This window comes from Myodes glareolus, chromosome 3, assembly GCF_982192425.1.
Source record: "Myodes glareolus chromosome 3, mMyoGla1.1, whole genome shotgun sequence".
NCBI classification, from domain to species: Eukaryota; Metazoa; Chordata; class Mammalia; order Rodentia; family Cricetidae; genus Myodes; species Myodes glareolus.
Genome location: NC_142028.1, coordinates 85,467,011 through 85,490,670, shown reverse-complemented (window position 1 = coordinate 85,490,670; position 23,660 = coordinate 85,467,011). Strand labels below are relative to the sequence as shown.

The 23,660-nt window shown below is 37.3% G+C and overlaps 1 protein-coding gene across 3 annotated transcripts in view; it reads left to right on the top strand.

Moving 5' to 3' along the window:
* Usp24 (ubiquitin specific peptidase 24) overlaps positions 1-23,660 on the top strand; it is a 138,713-nt gene that overhangs the window by 26,861 nt on the left and 88,192 nt on the right. For all 3 annotated transcript variants that reach the window (XM_085686349.2, XM_085686351.2, XM_085686348.2), the window contains exons 3-11: positions 868-935; positions 5,873-6,016; positions 6,561-6,683; positions 14,626-14,661; positions 15,333-15,398; positions 18,935-19,000; positions 21,654-21,728; positions 22,297-22,455; positions 23,396-23,510. In XM_085686349.2, the coding sequence (XP_085542475.1) occupies positions 868-935; positions 5,873-6,016; positions 6,561-6,683; positions 14,626-14,661; positions 15,333-15,398; positions 18,935-19,000; positions 21,654-21,728; positions 22,297-22,455; positions 23,396-23,510 (852 nt within the window). The remainder of the gene's footprint in view (positions 1-867; positions 936-5,872; positions 6,017-6,560; positions 6,684-14,625; positions 14,662-15,332; positions 15,399-18,934; positions 19,001-21,653; positions 21,729-22,296; positions 22,456-23,395; positions 23,511-23,660) is intronic.

Here is a 23,660-nt window from a genome sequence, read left to right as displayed (position 1 = left end):
AAGATGCATCAAAAGAAATATTTTGACAAGTCTTGGATTTAGTCCCCAACAGACATCTATGGTACATTTAGTATTGATTTCCCAACACTGGCATTTCTTAGGAGTCTGTTAGGATGCTAGGCAGGAGTTCTGAAAAATAGAACTGCTTATCAGTATTCCCAATGATAAAATTCATTACTAAGTTTAAGAGAGAAAAGCATTTCGGACCCAAGGGAGATAGTTGTCTCAGTGGGTAAACGCCCTCCAAATCTAACAACCTCAGTTCAAATCCCAAGACCCACATGGTGGAAGGAGAAAACCTATTCCCATAAGTTTCCCCCCAACCTCCGTATACGTGCATCACTCCACCCCCACAGGAAATAAATGTAAACAGAAATTTAAAAAGCAATGTATTCTTCCTATGAATAACTTTTACAGTAGGTTCTTCCAATCACTTAGCACTCATTACTTGCTGTATGTGTTGTGCCAGACACAGTTCTTTGTTTTATTTACATAGAGTTCATCTATGTGCTTTAGAACAGAGTAACTTGGGCATTTGTTTCAAATATCTGTGCTTTTATAAATAGCTGTTTAGGCAATTAATGACTAGAAAGTAACTGCTGCTGTTTTATCTCATCACGTCACACAAGTTATTGTGCCATGGAGACATAAGACCATCCATTTCAGTTTTAATTAGTGTCTAGTTGAATGCCATGATTATTTCTCAGCTTGCTACTATAGCAAATGTCTGCATCTGCTTTTAATAATTGCTTAAGAAACACGATTTTGTGATAAAGATTTTTATGATTGAATTTGAATAAACATACAGTGTCTACAAAAAGCACTTTAAATCTACATAAATCATATCCTCTTATTTATCTAACCAAGGTCTTTCAGAGTCTGATGAGAACTGCAAAAGATTTATGGAGCGGTGTATGCCTGAGGCATTTAAGAAGGTAAGGAAATGTGCTGATTTGATTGCTAGTAGAAGCAGAGGTGGCCTAACTTATGGTTTTAGTTTTAGATGTTTATACATAAAATCAGTTCATGAATCTTCTTCAACTGAGGAATTTTCTAATATGAAATTAGCTTTGAATTTGAAAGTTACCAGTAATTTACTTATATTTACCTTTGGCTAACTCTTACTTCCTAATATTTAATGGTTAAAGAATAGATTAATTTAATTATAATAGGAAATTATGTAGCTTAGTAAAATAAAGGTTGTGGCATTTAGAATATTTAGTATTCATTACACAAATAGGAGCTACTTCATTTTTTTAATTCTAATTTTTTGAGATTATAATATAATTATGTCATTTCCCTTATTTTTTCTTCCCTCCAAATCTCCCTTATACTTTATCCAAACCCACTCGTGTACTTCCCCCTTGATTTCTTTCAAATTCATGGCCTCTTTTTTAAATTATTATATACATATGTATGTGTGTAGCTGGATGGATGGACGGACGGACAGACGGATTTGCTCAGTCTATATGACCATTTGGTACTAGGTAACCAATTAATGTGCTGTTCCCTGGTGAAGACTTATTTCTCCTGCTCTTAGCATTCTGTAGTTGTCTGTAGTCTTTGTGTAGGGTTGCAGCCTTGTGAGTTTCCACCTTCTTCACGTTTGTTTGTCTATTGTCGCCAGCCTGGTTCAGCTCAAGTTTATGCAGCCACATGGTGAGACTGTATGGTGTAACTTCTGACATTTCTAGGAGACACAGTCTTACAGCAATCTCCCTGTTCACTGACTCTTAGAATCTTTCTGACCCCTCTAATTAGAGAGGTGGAGGAAAGAGATATCGAAGAAAGAGGGAAGAGAGTAAGGATGTCTGAAAAGTATATAAGGAATCATACCATTAACTCTCAACCTACAAAACAAATTGTAATAGACAGGCATTGGTATATCACTATGCATATATAATTTAAATGATAATTTGCCATCTGAGTTGACAGTGCTCCCCTCAAAAGCCCTCGACAATCTAACAGAAATCCCAACACCAGACATGAGAAACCCAGGGTTGTTCAAAACATCATAGGCTATTCTGTTACCCTTGGTAGGTAGCATCCTACACAGATGGAGCTAAGTCCCTACTGAAGAAAACACTATGTACTTCAGATACAGGGCTCAAAGGCCCCCTGAATGCCTCTTCCCTAAAGACTAGCTCTTATTCCAGTGGAAGGCTCCATGCAAGCTTCCTAAGGAGGGAAGCAATCAGCTATGATACTTATAAACCACAACAATGACCAGCATGGCATTATAACCCTAAGGGTTGCAGTAGTTGTTCATGTACCTTGATGGTAACCAACAATACTCTAATTCTCAAGAGAGATATGCCTGGTCCTGGAAACCTAGCCAGATATCCAGAGCTAGTGATATCATGGTTCTTAGAGGAGAACCTACAACTACTGCTTTACTAAGCCAGCATTATCCCTAACTACATTCTACATATTTGTTCTTAGACCTACAGGTGAGTGCAGTCTTCACACCTTCACAAGGCAACGTCTCCTTGCAGCAGATGGAGACCATTACAGTAAACCAATCAAAATGCAGTTATAGAACCAAGTTACAACACAAGCCCCCCACACACCTAAGGTGCAGGCATCTTTATGCTTATTGTTTTACCAAGATGAAAATGTATTTTAAACTACTGAAAGTTTGTTCTTCCTGAAAAAAAAAAAATGACACGAATGAGAACATCTCTTGTCAAAACCAGGGTGATAGGTGTGTTCCTCATTCTGTCACATGTCTCAGACAACAGTGTTCTTCAAAATGCAAGTAGGAGACCACAGGCTAGCATTTCTAAAAAGCAGTCTGACTCAGCCTAATTTCTCAGTTCAGGACCTGAGTCTTATTCCTCACAAGAGAAAGGACTATACTGTAGACATTGCTGCTTCCCTAGCAGAAAAACAAGTGCTCGTGCCCTTAGCTAAATAGATGAATGAGTGTTCCAGTGTCTTGTACTTAGGGTTTTGCATTCGTTTTTGTCTAATAAGCAAGTTAAGTCACTAGACCTACAGATGGATGAAGTTTGTATTTATCTTAAAACTCGATGACACAAATGATCTATTTGTAAAACAGTTATTCCTATCTGCACTTTGGTATAAACATTCCCTGATTCAAGGCTTAAATAATAACAATATTAATTTAAGAAACAAAAATGGTTTAATCATTGAAAGAAAGGGATAAATCTCTTTTAAGATATCATTTGGGTGGAGATTATTTAAATTAAGGTCTGTCTTTAGATGAATTTGTTCCCCATTTTATAATTTTGAATAGAACATGCTCTTAATATATAATAACTTTAAAAGTAGCAGACTTCCTTAGCATACATTGACATGTGTCATAGTATGATCATGTTTACAGAGAAAGAAATGCATGTTTATTTAGTCATGGGAAATATCTTAATAGTTTAAAAACAACCTTTAGGAGCCAGAGTTTGCTCAGCTGCTAAATGCTCTTGCTGCTCTTGCAGAGGACCAGAGTTTGGTTCCTAGCACCCACGTCAGGCAGATATTTGTAACTCTAGCTCCAGGGGACATGACATCCTCTTCTGGCCTCCACAGGCACCCACACACATCTACAGATATACATACATATACACAGACACACACATGCACATAAATAAAACATTCAACAGATCTTTAAGAAATAAAACAAACTTTTGGTCAAGGAGCTTCAGATCCAGAAAGTTCTGTAGTGAGTTTCATATTCAGTGTGTAATAATCTAACTCAGAACAGAGCTGCTTGGGAGAGCTGTTGTATTATGCCCTTAGCTGATAATGGCACTTTAATGAACAGTCAAATCTGGTTGGTTGTTTTTTGTCTGAAATCATAAGCACAGATATGCTGAATTGTGTGATTCTATTGTATGAATTCCCAAAAGTTAAATTTTCTCATGGTTTAAAACTACAGAGAAGGCTCTCCTCCCTAACATTAGGCGTGCTTTCTTTGAGTACGTCAAAGGAGTTGTAAAGTTGTGTGTGCTTCCATAAAACTTGGCAAGATTTAATCCACTTGGTGCTGCTTCCTCTAGTACTTCCTAGTGTGAGGCTTTCCTGCCTCTAGTGTTTCTAGATGATAGGGTGCTGATAGCCTGGAGAAGGGACTGGAAAGGGACTTTGTTGTTCCTTCTGTAGTCTTGACCTTTCACCTTCTAGCCAACTTCTTCTGCCAGAGGAAATGCAGTTCCGGTTGGCTACATGCCTGTCTTCTATGCAAGGTGCTGCTTGTCTCTCTTCTATATGGTAGAAGAACTTCATGTTCAGAATGAAAAGATGACAATAGAGTGGTATATTTTAATGTTGAAATCACATGGGACTTTGTTATCAGTGCTTCATTTTAATGTGTAATTTTTAGGTATAGGAGCACTATATAGCCAATCTTGGGGAAAAAAATAATGCCTCACCAGTTTATATAGACGTAGTCTTTGGATTTTTGCTCATTTGAACCAATAGTGAAAGTGGTTGGTGTTTTGAAAATGTAGAGCTGAAGTCACTCTCTGTAACTACTGAAATCTGGGTTTGTCCAGGCTGCTTTTTTTTTCTTTCAGGTTTCAGTGTGACCAAAGTTAGTTTTTATTGCACAGTATTTTCCTTCTAAAGGAAAATCTTCCAGAAACATGGAACTAGGGAGAGCTTGGTGGCACACATCTGTAACTCCAGCATTCGGGAAGCTAAGTTGGAGTTGGAGGCTATCATGACCTGATACACCCAATCTCAAAAGTCAAACACCAGGTCCCCAAAACATCAACAATGAAAAAAAAAAGCACTATAACTAAACAAACAAACACCCATGGAGCCATTCTAGACATTTAAGGGCAGTCCTTGGTTTTTTTCATTCCCTGATCTGGCAGTTAGTCTTGAACTAGACATTCTGAGGACTGAAGAGTTGAAGGATCCAGTTTCTCTTATTTTTAATGAATCTAAGAAATGGTCTGATTATATGATAAACCATTGTTTTATATTTGATATTTATGCCTAAAAACAGTAGATTGCAATATCTTATTATTTTGAGCTGTTTTACATTTCCTTAGCCATTTAAAAAGTTAACTATTACTTTTGCACATGCCAAAAAAGGAAATAAAGGTCCAGCAAATTAACTATTTATAATTTGTTCATGTTGAGGGTTATCGTTTAGCCAACCAATGGGAAGATACAGTCCATTTTCTGAGATGTGAAAAAATGTGAATTAAATATATGTCCGAATTCTTGAAACATCATCTATATCTTAGATTCCAGTTCCATTGATTAATATTGACAACTTATCGACATTTTATAATACCTTACATTTATAAAGTGTTTCCATGTTTGTTAAATCTTGTGATCTTTGTTCCATTTGAGTGAGATGAGCAGAAACATCACTCATTAGGGATGTTTTTATTATTTGTAATATAATAATAAAAACAGTGTCTCTGAGAATTCGAAACTTTGTTGAAGATCACAACAGTTAGGAACCAGTAGTTTCCACTTATGCTTGAGTGTGTTACTTAATCTAACAAAGAACAGAAGAGCAAATTAAAATTTGTCTTTTTAATCCTGGACATGAGTGAGCATGTCTTTAGTCCCAGCACTCAAGAGACAGAAGCAGGTAGATCTCTTTGACTTTGAGATCAGCCTGGTCTACATAGTGAGTTCTAGGACAGCCAGGACTACATAGAGAGACCATGAAAAAAAGAATGCTTTTGAACAAGCTGTTTTGAGATAAAGAAATTAAAGTTCAAAACAAAACTTTGTACTGACTTTGAGATGCTAAGGAAACTGGATCTTGATTACTGGTCTTAAAGCCATCTGCATTCAAAAGGGTATTTTGGTCACTTGAAATTTACTTGATAAACTGTGTTTCTTATCTATTTTCCAAGTGAAACTCTAGATTCTCCCTTTCTTTTTGTAGCTTCTGACATCAAGTGCTGTTCACAAGTGGGGTACTGAAATTCATGAAGGAATCTACAACATGTTGATGCTACTGATAGAATTGGTTGCAGAGAGAATAAAACAGGATCCAATTCCTATTGGTCTTCTAGGCGTGCTTACAATGGTATAGTATCTTGAAAATGAAGTGCTAGTCTCTTTGTTTTGATTTACTTGATGATGATTTGCTATTCTTCCACTTGTAATTAATAACAAATGATAATTTATTATGAACAATATGAACTTAGCCACCAGAGTCCTTGCCTTTTAGCTTAAAAGCAGAGCAAGCATTGTGTTCGGAAGAAATGCTTCTCTAGTTTTAACAAACTTTCAGAAGCTTTCCCTGATGACTCCAACTAGTCCCATTTTAAACACATTTACAGAGGGTTGTGCCTTTTCTTCAGCTTTCTCCTCAACTTCATGGTCTCCCTTTCTGTAGTCTGACTACCCGAGGCAGCTCTTGCCTCTCAGGGATGCTGGTGTTGCCTGAAGTCAGACCTTTCACCCTGCTAGCACCATGCCAGTCATTCACTCCTCAACTACCCAGAGCCCAAGTTTTGCCAGTGTTCTGCAACAGAGGAGGATCCAAAGGCTTTATTTTTATCTTCTTTTCTAATGCTAATATGTTGCTATAAAAATAGGTAATGCTTTCCTGTTCTCCTTGAATCTAGGCTTTCAATCCTGATAATGAATACCACTTTAAAAACAGAATGAAAGTATCTCAGAGGAATTGGGCAGAGGTGTTTGGAGAGGGAAACATGTTTGCTATTTCACCTGTGTCTACGTTCCAAAAGGTAAATTCAATTTCTTTCCACCCTTTTACTCATAAATATATTGAAAATTTTTCTGTACTATAAAACTGACAATTTGCATAAAAGAGTTAAAATCATCTGGAAATATTTTTATGTGATTTATAGCACTGAGAATTCTTAAAAATGACTTATGTTTTACCATAGCTGTTAAGTAATGCTATGAAGAATTTTTTTATCTGAAATTATATTTGGTGAAAGAAATTGCTTCAATGCCCTACATACTGGATTATCAGAACTACAGTTTAATTGATGTCCCACTTTCCTAGAGGTGTTTCAGAGTAAAGTGTTCGAAATTACTTGAAATAACTAATTCTACCTGAAAAAAACAAAACAAAACAAAACTTGTCATCAGTGTTATCAAGAATTTTCTTGCAAACACCACAAGCATTAAAACTTTTGTTTTTACAGTTCCAGATCCAGTGTCTTTTTGATATAAAAAGGTCTGCAGTGTGTCAGTAATGTTATACCAACAAGAAGTGCTCTAATTCAGACAGTTGAAAGAAGTCCATTTTAGTTGTTAGGGAAAGGTGTCTTTTACCAAAAAAAAAAAAAAAAAAAAAAAAAAAAAAGGAAAGGTGCCTCTCCTTTAAAAAAAATTATTTTTTTTAAAAAAGGAAACAATCTATCTTTTTCATTATATATACCAATCTAAGTTCCCACTCCCTCCCCTCCTCCCGATCCTCTCCACAAACCCTTTCACCCTGTCCCCATCCAATCCTCAGAGAGGGTAAGGCACAGTGCTTTGGGGAAGGCCCTCCCTACTATATCTATGCTGAGCAAGGTATCCATCCAAAGAGAATAGGTTCCCAAAAAGCCAGTACATGCTAGAAAGGTGTCTATTATCCTAATAGAATCGAAGTGTGATTTTTTTTTTACTTTTTTTTGTATTGTTTTTATTGAGCTATACTTTTTCTCTACTCCCTTCCCTTCCCTCCCTCTCCTTTTCTACTCTCTCCTGTGACCCCCCAATTTGCTCAGAATGTCTTGTCTTTGTCTCCTTCCTCTGTAGATCCATGTATGTCTCTCTTAGGATCCTTTTGTCTAGGTTCTGTGGGATTGTAAATTGTAGGTTGGTTTTTCTTTGCTTTATGTCTAAAAGACACTTATGAATGAGTACATACTATATTTGTCTTTCTGGGTCTGGGTTATCTCACGCAATATGTTTTTTTTCTAGATCCATCCATTTGCCTGCAAATTTCAAGACATCATTATTTTTTCCACTGAGTAGTACTTACTCCATTGTGTAAATGCACCACATCTTTTTATCCATCTTTTATCCATTCTTATCCATTTTTTATCCATTCTTCAGTTGAGGGACATCTAGGTTGTTTCTAGGTTCTGGCTATTACAAATAATGCTGCTATGAACATAGTTGAGCACATGTCCTTGTGGCATAATTGAGCATCCTTTGGGTATATACCCAAAAGTGGTATCGCTGGGTGTTGAGATAGATTGTTTTCTAATTTTCTGAGAAATTGCTGTACTGACTTCCAAAGTGGTTGTACAAGTTTACACTCCCACCAGCAATGGAGTAGTGTTTCTTTTACCCTACATCCTCTTCAGCATAAGCTGTCATCAGTGTTTTTGATCTTGGCCATTCTTACAGGTGTAAGATAGAATCTCAGAGTTGTTTTGATTTACATTTCTCTGATAACTAAGAATGTTGAGCATTTCTTTAAGTATCTTTCAGCCATTTGAGATTTGTCTGTTGCGAGTTCTCTGTTTAGGTCTACACCATATTTTTTGTTGGATTATTTGTTCTTTTGATGCCAAGTTTCTTGAGTTCTTTGTATATTTTGGAGATCAGACCTCTGTCTGATGTGGGGTGAAGTTGACCGTGTCCTTTGCTTCTCAGTTTCAGGAGGTTCACCAACCCTATATCAGACAGAGGTGTTTGTGCAGCTGGGGTTATATTTAGAAAGTGGTCTCCTGTGCCAATGCATCAAGTGTACTTCCTATTTTCTCTTCTGTGAGATTCAGTGTGGTTGGTTTTATGTTGAGGTTTGATTCATTTGAATTTCAGTTTTGTACACGATGATAGATAAGGATCTATTTTCATTCTTCTACATGTTGATATCCAGTTATGCAAGAACCACTTGTTAAATAATACTTTCTTCCATTTTATAATTTTAGCTTCTTTGTCAAAAATCAAGTGTTTGTAGGTATGTGGATTGATAGCTGGGTCTTCTATTTAATTCTGTTGATCCTCCTGTCTTTTTTTATGCCAATATCAGGCTGTTTTCATAACTGTAACTCTATAGTAGAGTTTGAAGTTGGGATGCCTCCAGAAGTTTCTTTATTGTGCAGGATTGTTTTGGCTATCCTGGGTTTTTGTTTTTTCCATATGATGTTGTTTATTGCTCTTTCGAGGTCTGTGAAGAATTTTACTGGGATTTTGAGGGGCATTGCATTGAATCTGTAGATTGCTTTTGGTAAGATTGCCATTTTTCCTATGTTAATTCTACCTACCCAAGAGCATGGGAGATCTTTCCATTTTCTGGTGTCTTCTTCAATTTCTTTCTGTCATGCAGGTCTTCCACTTGTTTGGGCGGAGTTACTCCAAGATGCTTTATGTTATTTGTGGCTGTTGTGAAGGGTAATGTTTCTCTGATTTCTTTCTCAGCCCATTTATCATCTGTGTAAAAAAGGGCTACTGATTTTTTTTTTTTGAGTTAATCTTGTATCCTGCTAAATTGCTAAAGGTATTTATGAGTTGTAGCAGTTCCCTGGTAGAATTTTTGGAGTCAGTTACATATACTATCATATCATCAGCAAACAGTGACAGTTTGACTTCTTTTCCGATTTGTGTCCCCTTGATCTCCTTTTGTTGTCTTACTGCTGTAGCTAGGATTTCAAGTTATATTTAATAGATATGGAGAGAGTGGACAACCTTGTCTTGTTCCTGATTTCAGTGGGACCACTTTGAGTTTCTCTCCGTTTAGTTAGATGTTGGCTGTTGGCTTGCTGTATACTGCCTTTATTATGTTTAGGTATGTTCTTTGTATCCCTGCTCTCTCCAAGACTTTTATCATGAAGGGATGTTGTATTTTGTTGAAGGCTTTTTCAGCATCTAATGAGATGATCATGTGCTTTTATTTTTCAGTTTGTTTATAAGTCGGATTACATTAATAGATTTTTGTATGTTAAACCATACCTGCATCTCTGGGACTAAGCCTACTTGGTCATGGTGGATGATTTTTCTGATGGTTCTTAGATTTGGTTTGCTGGTATTTTATTGACTATTTTTGCATCAATGTTCATGAGTGAGATTAGTCTGTAATTTTCTTTCTTAGTAGGATTTTTGTGTGGTTTGGTTTTCAGAGTAACTGTAACCTTGTAAAAAGAGTTAGGCAATGCTTCTCTTCTGTTTCTATTGTGTGGAACAATTGAGGAGTATTGGTATTAGTTCTAGAAGTCTGATTTTTAACAGCCATTTATTGGTCACTTGCTGTTTATCGGGATTAGTCTAAGTTTGGGAGATAATGAACCATTACTCTTTGCCTTTATCAAATAGTGTAGTATAATGGGCTGGAGAGATGGTTCAGTGGTTAAGAGCACTGCCTGCCCTTCTGAAGGTCCTGAGTTCAGTTCCCAGCAACCACATGGCAGCTCACAACCATCTGCAATGAGATCTTGTACCCTCTTCTGACCTGCAGACACACATGCAGACAGAATACCAAGAATACTGTATACATAATAAATAAATAAATCTTTTTTTTTTTAAGAAGGTGTAGTATTTTGCAGTTTTTGGCTCATGATTGTTCTATACAGTATAGAAAACTATTTTTAATAACTTTGCTTTTGGTTTGGAATGACTGAGTTTTTAAATATATAGCAAACAAAAGTGAAACAATACCCAGGGAGTAACAGATGCAAAACATCATGGGCCCTTACAGCATCCATCAATAATGTTTGGAGTAACCCTATTAAAAGAGCAAACGGAAGATAACATCAAACCAGGGCTTGTAGACATCTAACAGAAATCCATTGGGAAGCCTCCACTGAGGCAGCCAGCTGGAGTTCCCAATGCAGTGTCCTAGACAGAGCAGAGTGTCTCCCTAGATGAGGCTCCCAAGTAAAAGAAGAAATAGCGAATCAGCCATTTGTAATCACCCAACAAAAACTGACTGGGAAAACCTTGAACAGTTTATGCTGGGATTCCTGATCGAAAGTCCCAGGCTGAGTAGAGCTCACCTCCAGGGATGAGCTTTTTACCTTCTCTTTCCTACTGTAGGCATTTTTATACTGTAGGATAAATAGAGCAATCAGACTTGGAAGTAATTTACTTTCTAGTTGTTGTCAAGGACACAATGATTTTAATACCATTAGTTGCTTGCTGCTTTCCTTTGTCCTTCTTACAAAGTGAAGGGACCAGCATGCTCCAGGACAGGAAACTGGAGGAGACAAGCTCCGTGTTCCCAGAGTCAGCTTTCAACAAGCTTAAAGTATAACAGTTTACCAGTCTAATGTACACTACTTCACAGTAGTGTAGTAGAGACAATGTAAAACAAAACATGCTGTGAAATTAGCATTTGTTGTAATTCTCGCCTATGTGTGGAATTCCTATGTGTGGAATTGGGGAGGGATTAGCTAGTACAATGCTGCTTTAAACACACTTCTAGCACTGAGTGGCAAGAATGGTGATTTAATCCCACAGTAATCTTGTGAGTTACATACTCTTTTATTCTAATTTGCAAATGAGAATAAAAACCACTTAAGTACTTCACCAGGGCCAAGTACCAAGGTATACGAAGAATTTATGCAGTCTAGAAATTTAAACTTACACAGTATGCTTTTCTTAAATACTAAACAGGTGAGAAGTCAGCAGACATTCTCCTCTCTTCACTTTCTACTACTGAGACAGAAAAGTTTGGTCTTCCTTTTGTCCTCTTTTTCCTACAGGGGAATTAGTTCTCCCATCAAGGCCCTGGCCTCCTGCCCTTCTACCTTTTCCAGCACTTGCTCCTTAGAGTTCCTATTCCTTCTTTGGTGTCTTGGTCTTTCCCGCATTGAGTGTTCTGCCCTTAATATCACATCCTTTGTAGCTTCAGCATGGATTCCCTTCACTCCCAAACCCCATGAAAAGTTCCAGGTTTCCCCTGTCAGTCACAGTGGCTACTCTAAATTTTTAGCTTCCTAACTGAACAAAAGCTGAATTTCATTATCTTTATTCTCCTCTGAACAATACATAGAAACCTTAACTTGTTTCTTGTTGTGGTTCCCCCAACTTTTAATTTCTACTTTGTTATCTTTAGTGTCCAATCTCTTAAGTCTTTTCCTGACATTTTCAAGCCCATAAAAGAGGTAGCTCACTCATAAAATATGCTGTAATTAAGTGTCCATTGGTGATTGACTTTGTTTTTAATGGCCAGAACCTTTATTTCATGCTTCTTAATATTTTTGTTGACTTTTAAATTCTGGGCTGATAGCTATTTTTTTGTCAGAATAATAAATTATCATTGCAGTAGCTTTGATTGGGCTGGTTGAAAAGTTGACTGCTGGTCTGATTCCTTATGAGAAATGTATCTTTCTTGACTGGCTTCATTTTCCTTGATGCATATCTCTTTAATTTTCACAGGGTTGATCAAAATATTTTTAGTTGGGTATTGGTGGCACATTCCTTTAATCCCAGCACCCAGGAGACAGAGGCAGGCGGTCTCTGTGAGTTTAAGGTCAGCCTGGTCTGCAGATCTAGTTCTAGGACAGCCAGGGCTACACTGAGAAACCCTATCTCAAAACAAACAAAAAAAACTGATAAACAGAAACAACAATAAGAGATATCCTTATTGTTTCTTTTGTTGAGATTCATTGGACTTCTGAATCTAGTGGTTAATACCTTGTATGCATTTACACACACAAGGGGAAGTGTGCACGGAGAGGGATTAGCTATGTGGCATATGTTCTTGTGAGTTGGCACACAAGAGGGTCTTTGTGGTGCATTTGTGTGTATGTAGGCCAGAGGTTGCTGTCATGGTCATGCTCCATGTTGTTGAGATAGCAGGCATCTTACCAAGTGAGAACTCTTTTATGAGCATACTTGATAAGAAGTCAACCATCTCCTCTTAACTGCCACACAGTTGTCAGGAGTCACATGCCTATAGGGGCTGCTGCCTGCCCTGTCTCTCCTTTTTCCTCTGAGTAAATAACATCACTATCTATCTCAGGGTTCAAGCTAAACCAGAGTTGCCAAAATCGTCCTGTTTTCTTAGCTTCTGTATTAATTCATAAACACATACTTTCATTTAAAGCCCAGTCATGCCTTCAGAGACCACTCTGTCTTCTGCAGCCATGCTGTTCCACACACCACCTGTCCTAATTTTTACATTGCATTAGTCTTCTACCTGGGAGGTCTGAATTCCTCCCAGTCTTCTGTTCTTTCATGCCATTGTTTTCTCATCAGAACCACAGATGGCTATCTTAGAATGTAAAACTCACACTACCATTTCTTAAAATACTTTGTTGCTGTCCTAGCCTTTACTTCTGTATGCAGTTTCCCCTGTGTCCTCTCCACAGCTCCTTCACCTGTGTCCTTCTGCACAGCCCCTTCACCTGTGCAGCCTGGTTGACATTTCTCATAGTGTTTTACACAGTGAAATCTTCTGCCTTCTCCAAATAGACTTGGCCCTTTCAGCCTCTCTGCTCAGACTATCCTTTATTGTCTCATACAGCTCTTTCATGAGCCCCACTCTGCTAAACAAACCTTCTATTCTTTAAATGACCCTTTGCCTTTGTTTTACAAGATGATTTAGCAAAGTTTGAATTGCTTGTATATGTGGTAATTTTTGTTTTTTTAACTGCTGAAATAAGAGCTCTGTGAAATAGGTGTGACATCTCTTCCTGTCTAAACCTAAGACCCAAGTGCCAAGATAATGAACAGAGAGAAAAGAGAAAAGAAAGAGCTTGTTTAAGGGCATTAATGATAAAGCTGAGATTTAACTTTAGTCTCTGAATTCTAGTTGTCTGTTTTTTAGGTAATAATTTTTAATTTAAAATAAAATTTTCAGCCATGTGTTGTAATGTGCTCTTGATATCTCCAGCACTTGGGAAGTAGAAATAGGAGTGTAAGGAATTTTAAGCTAGTCTCAATTGCCTAGCAAATTCAAGGGCAATCTGGGCTACTTGACCCTGTTTTAGAAAACCACAGTAAATAAAATAACTTTCTTAGAGAATTTAACTTGAGTTATTCTATTTCGTGGAAAACTCAACAAATTCTCACTGCTCTCAGATGCATGAATGTTCCTGATATGAGAATCCCATGAAGGTCTAGATTTGTTGCTTCAAAATTATAATATCAGACACTTTGAAAATCTAAACTTATATGCTTCAAAGATTGTATACAGTAATGTCAAAGACTTCTATTAAAAACATTTCCGAAAGACTTTTAAAGTATGTTCTAGATTTTAATGCTTTTTTTTTCTTCCAGATTTCTCATTTAGTGTAGTATGAGGGCTGGCTTGTTTGGGGTATCTGTCCCTCCCAGTACCCCACAGCCAGCAAGTCCCAGAGAAAATCAATCACACAGAGATCTCTATAAGTTATAAAACTGATTGGCCCATTAGGTCAGGCTACTTATTAGCTCTTATAACTTATGTTACCCCATTATCCTTATCTACGTTAGCCATGTGGCTCAGTACCTTTTCCAGCGGGGCCGATTACATCTTGCTTCTCTGTGGTCTGCACAGGAGTGACAGAGGGAGCTTCCTGCTTCCCAGAATACTCCCAGTCTCTTTGCTCCACCCCTACTTCCTGTCTGGCTTTCCCACCTATACTGCCTGCCTGGCCAATCAGCATTTTATTAAAATATGATTGACAGAATACAGACAATTCTCCCACACCAATTTAGGAAATAAAAAAAAACCTGCCAAGATTAATAATGAGAAAACTTTTATATTACCATATTAATTTTGACTTTATTTTCTCTCAGGAGCCTCATGGATGGGTTGTGGACTTGGTAAATAAGGTATATATACTTTATTATTACTTTGGTTTTGAGATACTATTCCCATTTTCTAATGTGATTCCTGATAGTTGGGTATTTTAAACAAATGATAATGACTGAGAATAATCAAATATTATTTTTCTGTTGCTGTGATGAAATGCCATGATCAAAAGTAGCGTATAGAAAAGAGTTAGTTTTGGTTCACAGTTGAGGGACAGTTCTACAAGGCTACAGAAGGCATGGCAGCAGGAGACAGGTAGGAAGCTCACTGATTACATCTTAGGCATATACAGGAACCAGCGGGTAAGAACCAGGAAGTGGGATGAGGTTGTAAATCCTCAAAGCCTGCTACCAGTGACACATTTTTTTCTAGCTAGGATGCACCTCCTAAAGGTTTCATAGCCTCTTCAAACAGTGCCACCAACTGGGGCACTCAAATGTGTGAGCTTATGGGGGATATTTCTCATTCAAACACCACGTATCAGAATGTTTAACTGAGGGGGAATGTGGTGTGATATACACAACTGAACATCAGATTTGGGGTACAACTTAGAAACCTTAGAATTACATTCCTAGTGTTGTAAGAGCAGTCTCACAGAGCATGGTGGTAAAGTAAAATATTAGCCTTAATTCTTTGCTGAAATTATTGCTGTGGAGTATTTCTAAATTAATTCATGCCTGTTTCTTTTCAGTTTGGAGAATTAGGTGGATTTGCAGCAATCCAAGCCAAACTCCATTCAGAAGATATAGAACTTGGGGTGAGTTAAATCACTCACTGTGATTAATGTGCAGGAACACTTTCTTTGGGCTGATACACAGCTAGGAGACATGATCTGAATGCAAGTTAAATATTAAGATTGATCAGGCTGGGGAGAAGATGTCATTATAGTGCTTGTTGTGCAAGTGTGAAAACCTGTGTTTGATCCTAACACCCACATAAAAAGCCAAATATGGTATACATGCTTGAAATAACAGTACTGGGAGACACACAGGCAGATCACTGGGACATACTGTTCACCGTAATTGGATTGATGCAGAATGATGTGCTGAAGTACCATCTTTAAGTGTTAAAAATTGGGCAATTCCTGTAGGACAGGTAATCAACTCCCCTGCTCCCTCTTTGGAAGAAGGCAGAGTGTTAATCAGGAAGAGAAGCTGATAGTGGGGAAAGAGACTGTTCTTGCTGCCACAAGTCTGAAGCCTTGTCTTGAGAAGCCTTGAGAGTCACTGAGGCTGCTGGATTGTCATTTGATCCTTATTGAGTATTAATTATGATGAAAATGGCTTTTTGACATGAAAGATAATAGTGATTTGAAAAAGAAAAGAAAAAGTCTCTTCAGAGACAGTTTTGTCTAGTTTATTTGTTTCTCAAGAACTTGCTGTTTAGGCATTGAGTGATGTTAGAAATTAACTTCATTTCTCGAGAGTGTTGTAAACATTAAATAATTTCCTAGTCCTTAAACACCAAAGAACACCCCCAAATTTCTGCCATACCTCAATGAACACTGAGGATAGATATATATAGGATTGAAGATTTATTCTCTATTGTATTAAATGTTCTGGAGTTAACAGCCCTCTCCAAATCGTCCTTTAGGTCAGACCATTTTCCAAAATAACTCTTACTGGTAACAGGGGTCGGGGATTGGGGGAATAGGGGGTAGAAGTGGGAATTGTACATTGAGGAGCTTGTGCACTCAGCTCTTTTTTCCAAAATAAGTATAATTAAAAATTCATGAGAAGTTTCTGATTTCTGGCCAGTTAAGGTGATTGTGTCCCAGAATAAATTTAGGTCATATGATAAGACTGTTTAAGTCATATTTTTTTAACTTGAAAAATATTGGGAAAAATAGTCTCATCCCCACCAGTTAAAAACATCTACAGTCGGGCTGGAGAGATGGCTCAGAGGTTAAGAGCATTGCCTTCTCTTCCAAAGTCCTGACTTCAATTCCCAGCAACCACATGGTGGTTCACAACCATCTGTAATGGGGTCTGGTGCCCTCTTCTGGCCTGTAGGCATACACACAGACAGAATATTGTATACACAATAAATAAATAAATATTTTTAAAAAAAACATCTACAGTAAAAATGAAACTGGTCTGTCCTATACATACACCTACACCCTGTGTTCTCCTCCCACGCCTTCTGTTTTCTCTTCTTTTCCATCTCCCTTTCTCTAAAGCAAGTGTTGCCAGGCTGTACACAGTGGTGCATTTTCATTTATGTTATAGACCATTAATGTTCTTAGTGCTCCAGGCTCCTTGTACAAAGGCTGAACTGCGATGTACTTGCTTTTAATGTCATTGGCTTGTTTGTTGGTTTTTATTACTGCAGAAAATGTTCTTTATATATGTCTTCACATACATGTTTTTAAAGGATCAATTCTTAAAGACTATATGTTTTTAAAATTGCAGTTGATGGCTAAATCTCCTTCCAAAAAGCTAACACCATGAGTCTGTGCTCATACAAACCCATTTTACACTATGACTGATAATGCTAAATAGTTTTTTAATTTCTGATTTTCTAATATAATTGACAAAAATGGTATTATGTTATTTAGTTTGCAGTGTTCTGCTATTCGTTAACTAGTGCATTTCTCCATGTGATTAATGTCTGTTTGCATTTCATCTGTGAATTGATGTTTTAGATCTCAAGTAGTACATTACTAATTTTAGAAAATCTAATAAACTAATTTTTCTGTGAGTGTACATGTATGTATGCACATGGTCAGAGGAAATCTTGGTAATGGTTCTTTTCTTCCACCATGTGGATCTTGAGGATTGAACTCAGTTAGTCAGGTTGGGTAGCAGGGACCTTTACCTCTCTCTAAGCCACCTTACCAGCCTTAATTGTACTCATGATGTCAGAAATTACAAAATTCTGCAGAATCATATTTTTCCATAATGGCTTAAAAGTTTTTCCGACTTACTTAGGAAACATTCTTCTACTTCAAAGTTATATTTCTATTTCTTTTTATGCTTTTTTTAAATTTTTAAAACGTGATTCTTAATTTAACAATTTTTTGTTTTGTTTTGGTTTGTTTTGGTTTGGATTGATTTTTCGAGACAGGGTTTCTCTGTAGTTTTAGACCAGGCTGACCTCAAACTCACAGAGATCCACCTTCCTCTGCCTCCCAAGTGCTGGGATTAAAGGCGTGTGCTACCACTGCCTGGCTTAACAAGTTTATTTTTATATATTGCATGACGAGGATCCAATACTTTTCTTTCAATAAATAACCAGCCAATACAAGATCCTCTTTGACTAATTCTTGTTTTCATTACCATTGGTATTTGCCAGTTTTGTCTTACCTCAAAGTCCTAAGAGTATGATTTGTCCCTGGACACTTGTTGCTTTCATTCAGGGCTAATGCCCCCATCTTTCATTACTGGCTGTGCTACTATTGCCCATTGTCACTGTTTTCTAAAATATAGTTTATTTTAATATTTTCCACTCTTCTGCATATAGTCAACATGTCAGGGAAAAAAAGATCACTGAGACCTTGTTTGGAATAACTGGTAAACGGAGAATTTAACATCTTATTTTTCTTTATTTTGAGACAGGGTTTCTCTGTGTAACAGTCCTGGCTGTCCTGAAATTCACTCTGTAGACCAGGCAAGCCTCAAACTCACTGAGATCTGCCTGCCTCTTCCACCCAAGTGCTAGAATTAAAGCATATGCCATCACCCAGCAAGAATTTACAGTTTTATAATTGATATTTCCCACTCAGAAACACAGCGTCTCCCTCATTATTTGGACTTCCTTTCACATATTACTATTTTTCCTTCAAATAAACCTTAACTTTTTTTTTTTTTTTTGGTTAGAGGATATTACCTCCACCTCAAGTATTCTCTCTTTTTCGAAAGAAAATGTTCTAATATTGATCATTATAAGCTTTAGATTCATTTCATTCAATGCTTCAAGGAGTTTTTGTTGACATTCTCATTTAAATGTCTATATTAATTTAAGTGTGTCGTCTTTCTATCCATGATATTAGGTTATCTAACCATTACATTTTTCTCAGCTATTTGAAAAGGATTTGCTTAATTTTATTCTATTTTAATTAATTAATTATTTTTTTTTATTTGGTTTTTTGAGACAGGGTTTCTCTGTGACTTTTGGAGCCCATCCTGGAACTCTTGTAGACCAGGGTGGCTTTTAACTCACAGAGATCCTCCTGCCTCTGCCTTCCAAGTGCTGGTATTAAAGGCGTGTGCCACCACTGCCCGGCTTGGATTTGCTTAATTTTAAAAGATGAAATGCTCACATTTCACTCTGGTCATTACTGTTCTCTCGCAGGCTGTCTCAGCGCTGGTGCAGCCCTTAGGGGTGTGTGCAGAGTACTTGAACTCCTCTGTGGTACAGGTATGATTTATATTGTGGTCCAAGACATGGCAAATATTAACTTTTGTTATTGGGTTGTTCAGATGGAGCTTAATATAGAATAACTTCTGGTTTTCAAAATGATTGCCCTTTTAGTAAAAATATTGTCAGAAAGTAAGTTTTCTAAGTGTAGGATGCTCTCTAACTTTGGGGCTTTTCTAAAAAGACTGATTTTTATCAAATGTGATTTCTTAGTGTTGTCTATCTTTTTTATAAAGACAGAGTGTGTGTAGACGGAGGCTACTTGTTCATTCCCAGCTGCCCAGACCTGAAATAATCACACAGAAACTGTGTTAATTACAATACTGTTTGACCAATAGCTTAAGCATATTTCTAACTAGCTCTTACATCTTAAATTAACCCATTCCTGTTATTTTATATTTTACCATGGGGCTTATGGTTTACCAGTACAGTTCGTAGGTGTCTGTCTCCTTCAGTGGCTACATGGCGTCTCCCTGACTCCACCTACTCTCTGTATATCTCTTCTAGCCTGGCCATATTCTGCTCTGCTATAGGCCAAAGCAGCTTCTTTATTAACCAATGGTAATAAAAAATATTCACAACATGCAGAGGGGAAACTCACATCAGAAACCCTGTCTCCTTCACAGGATTGTTTCTGGATTTTTTGCCTTATGGGTTCTACTAGATCAGTTTTGATTGTCAACTAGGCATGCTTACTGCCTAGTCTCTCTCACTTTTGAATAATTGCTTAGCAGCATATCATGTTTGACTTCCTTGCTTTGAGAATTATAATTCATCAAGTCATTAAGTAGTCAAAGCTGTGAGTGTTCAGTTTTGTGTGTACGCATGAAAGTGTACAAGCACTGCCCTGGAGGCCAAGGAGTCAACATTAGCATTCTCTCTATTGCTCTCCACCGCATTCATTCATTTATCCATTTATCTGTCTGTCCGCCTGTCTGTCCATCCATCCATCTATTTATTTATTTATTTGCTAGAGACAGGGTCGCTCACAGAATCTGGAGCTCACTGAATGGCTGTCTAGCTGGCAGTGAGCTCCAGGACTTTCTGGAATGCAGGCATATACTACTACTTTAAAGAGGGGCGGGTTCTGCGAGTCTGAAACCAGGTCCTTATAGTTGTATAACAAGCTCTTTACTCATTGATGCATCTTTCTTGCACCTTGAGTATTCAGTTTTCTAATGCTGAAGACCTATTATACTCTCTTGTTTCCCTCTGTTTCATTTAATAAGTTATCAAACAAAATGTCTTATCGGAATACCTCCATTTTTAATTTTCTTTCTAAGAAAATTTCTTTTTAAGTTTGTAAAGGTTTGCATAGATTGTTGAAGTCGCATCAAGCATAGTGCCTCTTGGGGCCCCTGTTTCTATGTGTACTATTCATTTTTGCAAGTACACCATTCTTTGGAGGACATTTTAATTGGAATGATACCATTTTCTTTAGTATGTGTGAGAAATTGCTGCCATTTCTAAATGTTAAGTGCTTTCTTTAGTTATCAAAATAGTATGTAAAGATTTTTAAGAAAATAAGGCAATGTTTAGATATTTTCTTAATTCTATATTTAAATTCTTTAGAAATGTCTAATGTTACCAGTTTATTAAGCATATCAACATAAAGTTTTTTGTTATGCTTTCCGTTTTGAAATGGGGTCTCATGTAGTTCAGGCTAGCCTCAAATTTACAATGTAGTCAAGGATCTTCCTGCTTCCACCTTCTGAGTGATAGGATTACAGGTATATACCACCACATCAAATTTACTCAGTACTAGGCTCAAACCTAGGACTTCATGCTTACCTGGCAAGCATTCTGCCAACTGCACTGCATCCCAGCTCTAATCAGTAGTTTAGTAGCTGAAAGACGTAAAGGACAAAGTAAATTGAGTTTTTGAAAAGATTGTTAGTTATAATTAGTAATAACTTAATTTAATGATTCAAACTCAGGGCTGGATTTTCAATGTATGTATTCCATGGAAGAAAATTTATCATAAATACTCTAAATGCTAATTAGTTGAGTTCTTCAGAGTTTGTAGATTGTGTATACATGCCCGCACATACTAGGGCAGAGTATACTTAGAAAAATAAACTGGAGGAGTAGAAGATACATCTAGTATCATCTTTAGTTCTGCTACTGTGTCTAGACCTAAGTTCAGTCATTTGTACACACACTATGGACTGTCAGCTGGCATAGATTGTTTCCGTTACTTGCTCTTTAGTGTCACTTTAGAAGACAGTGCTCCTGTTCTCCCTCCTGCAGAATGGTGACATTAGCAGCACCTATCTCACAGAGTTGCAGTGAGGATTACGTGGCCTGGCACATGCTGACAAGAATACTGACTCACACAGCCCACAGCCCTTCCTGCACTGTTGGCATCTGTGTGAAGGAAGAAATTCTGTCTGGATTATTGTCTGATGTCATTTTCATTCATTGGCTATGTAGTCTTGCCTCTGACAGCCAAATACTATTTTTCTTACCTAATATTTTAATCGTCTTATTTCATTGGAAGGGTCAGTTTACCTCTAGTTAATAATTTACTGTTTCTCCTAAAAACAATTTAGAGGATCCCGTTCTGTAGCTGTGTGTCATGTATCTCAGATAAGGAAATAACTACTCTAGACAAATTCAGGAGTTCTTTTTAACTAGTGTTTTATGTTTACAGCCTATGCTAGACCCAGTCATCCTTACCACAATTCAGGATGTGCGGAGTGTTGAGGAGAAAGACCTCAAAGACAAGGTAATTACTCCCTAGCCAGGTAGAGCCTAGTGCTGGTTAGTCTGTGATAACAAAGCCAAGTTTTGGCAAGTTTCAATGACATTGCTTTCTGGATCCTGATAAGATAGTGGTCATATCAAATTAACTTGAAGTTTCCTGATCCTATCCAAAAAAGGTATTTTCAGAACAACTGAGGATAGTGTCATCTAACTAAAGAGAATGAATTTTATATTCTCACGAATGAAACTATTCAGTTTTTCTAACGTGATTTTGATGGAATTAAAATCAGAATAGATTAGAATAATATTGATTTTTTTTAGATGTTTCTGAAGTTGTTTAGAGTAATTTTAACACTGACGGAAGACTTTTCTACCTTGAATCCCTTCTACAACAATTGCCTTTTCTTTTTCTTATTTCTCACAATGAGGAACTTTTGCTTAGAAGCAAATATAGTTAATTGGTCATGTAAAATACAAGCTGTCTCCCGACCCTTGTTACCCTATGTGTGTCATGAGAATTAATAGCCAGATGTTTTACAGTTTTTGTTTGCTTGTCTGTTTGTTTGTTTTCCGTTTTTATTAAATGAAAGAGATTGGTTAGCATCCCTGAGCTCTTGTCTGCCATTAAGTTACTTTGCATGCGCTTTCAACCGGATCTGGTGACGATTGTTGATGACCTTCGCCTCGACATCCTGCTGCGCATGCTGAAGTCACCACATTTTAGTGCTAAGATGAATTCCCTCAAAGAAGTAAGTTTGTACCCGTTTCTCAGACTTGACTCAGATGTGGTTAGTAATATAAAGGAGATGGGAGAAAGAATAGTTTCTCTTGACCATGTAAGACAAAGATAACAGTGGTACTGTGTGTGAATTGTCTGTTAGTAAGGTCATATGTGTATTTTCAAGATTTACTCCCTGAAAACATCGTGAAATGTCCCACAATATCACCCTTAGACTTTCCTAAGGGACAGTTGTTTTTATTTCAGATGTAACTCTATCTTCTTACTTCTGTTAGGACCAAAATCGAAGTGACTAATAATAGTGTGAGTCTAAGCAACATGCTGAAAATACTTTCCTCAGCCTCCTAGAGTTCACTTAGAACTGCACAAACAGTATGCTTGGCTCCAGGAAATGGCAGGTTAAACCAGTGCCATGATTCCAGTCACTTTTCCTTTAGTTTGGGATTTTTGGCTCTATCCTGGACCATTTTAGGTTGAAAGGATTTATTGAAAGGAGGCTGATCTATTTCACATATGTGAAGAATTTAATCACTAGACCATGAACTCAGGTAAAGACTTGTGAACAAGTAGAATTTGACTGGGCCACTGCTAGGACTCTGTAAAGAGGTCATGGCATGGACAGTTTACAAGCTGAATAACCTGAAGTTCCCATCTCTAGAGAGGGATTGCTGCCTCTTTCCTTCAGTTATAAAATGGGGAGGACAGTTGTGCTTGCAGTTTGGGTTAGAGCCAGTCATGGGTGGTCTAAGGAGTGAGAAGAGTTGGGAATGATTCCATGTTTTTTTAAGAGACCCCACCATTAGTAGTCTGTTAACCTTGAAGAAGTAAGTTGGTTTCAAAGTACTTTGATTATCAAACCTAGCTATATATGTCTGTAAAAATTGCTATACATATATGAGAGATGTTGATTATGCATATTTGATTCAGTCATATAAATGCTATCATTTTAGGTAACCAAATTAATAGAAGATAGTACCTTATCCAAGTCTGTGAAGAATGCTATAGATACAGACAGATTACTGGATTGGCTAGTTGAAAACTCAGTTCTGTCAATTGCACTGGAAGGTAAGTTGCTTTTGAAAGATAAAAATTTTCATGTATTGCGAGCTGTGCCATGTTGGGCTGCCGTGTTGGGAGTCACCTTTTTGGGCAACCCTAGTTGCAACTTTGTACGTTCCAGGGTAGGAGTGTGAGGATTAGAAATGTTAGGTAGGG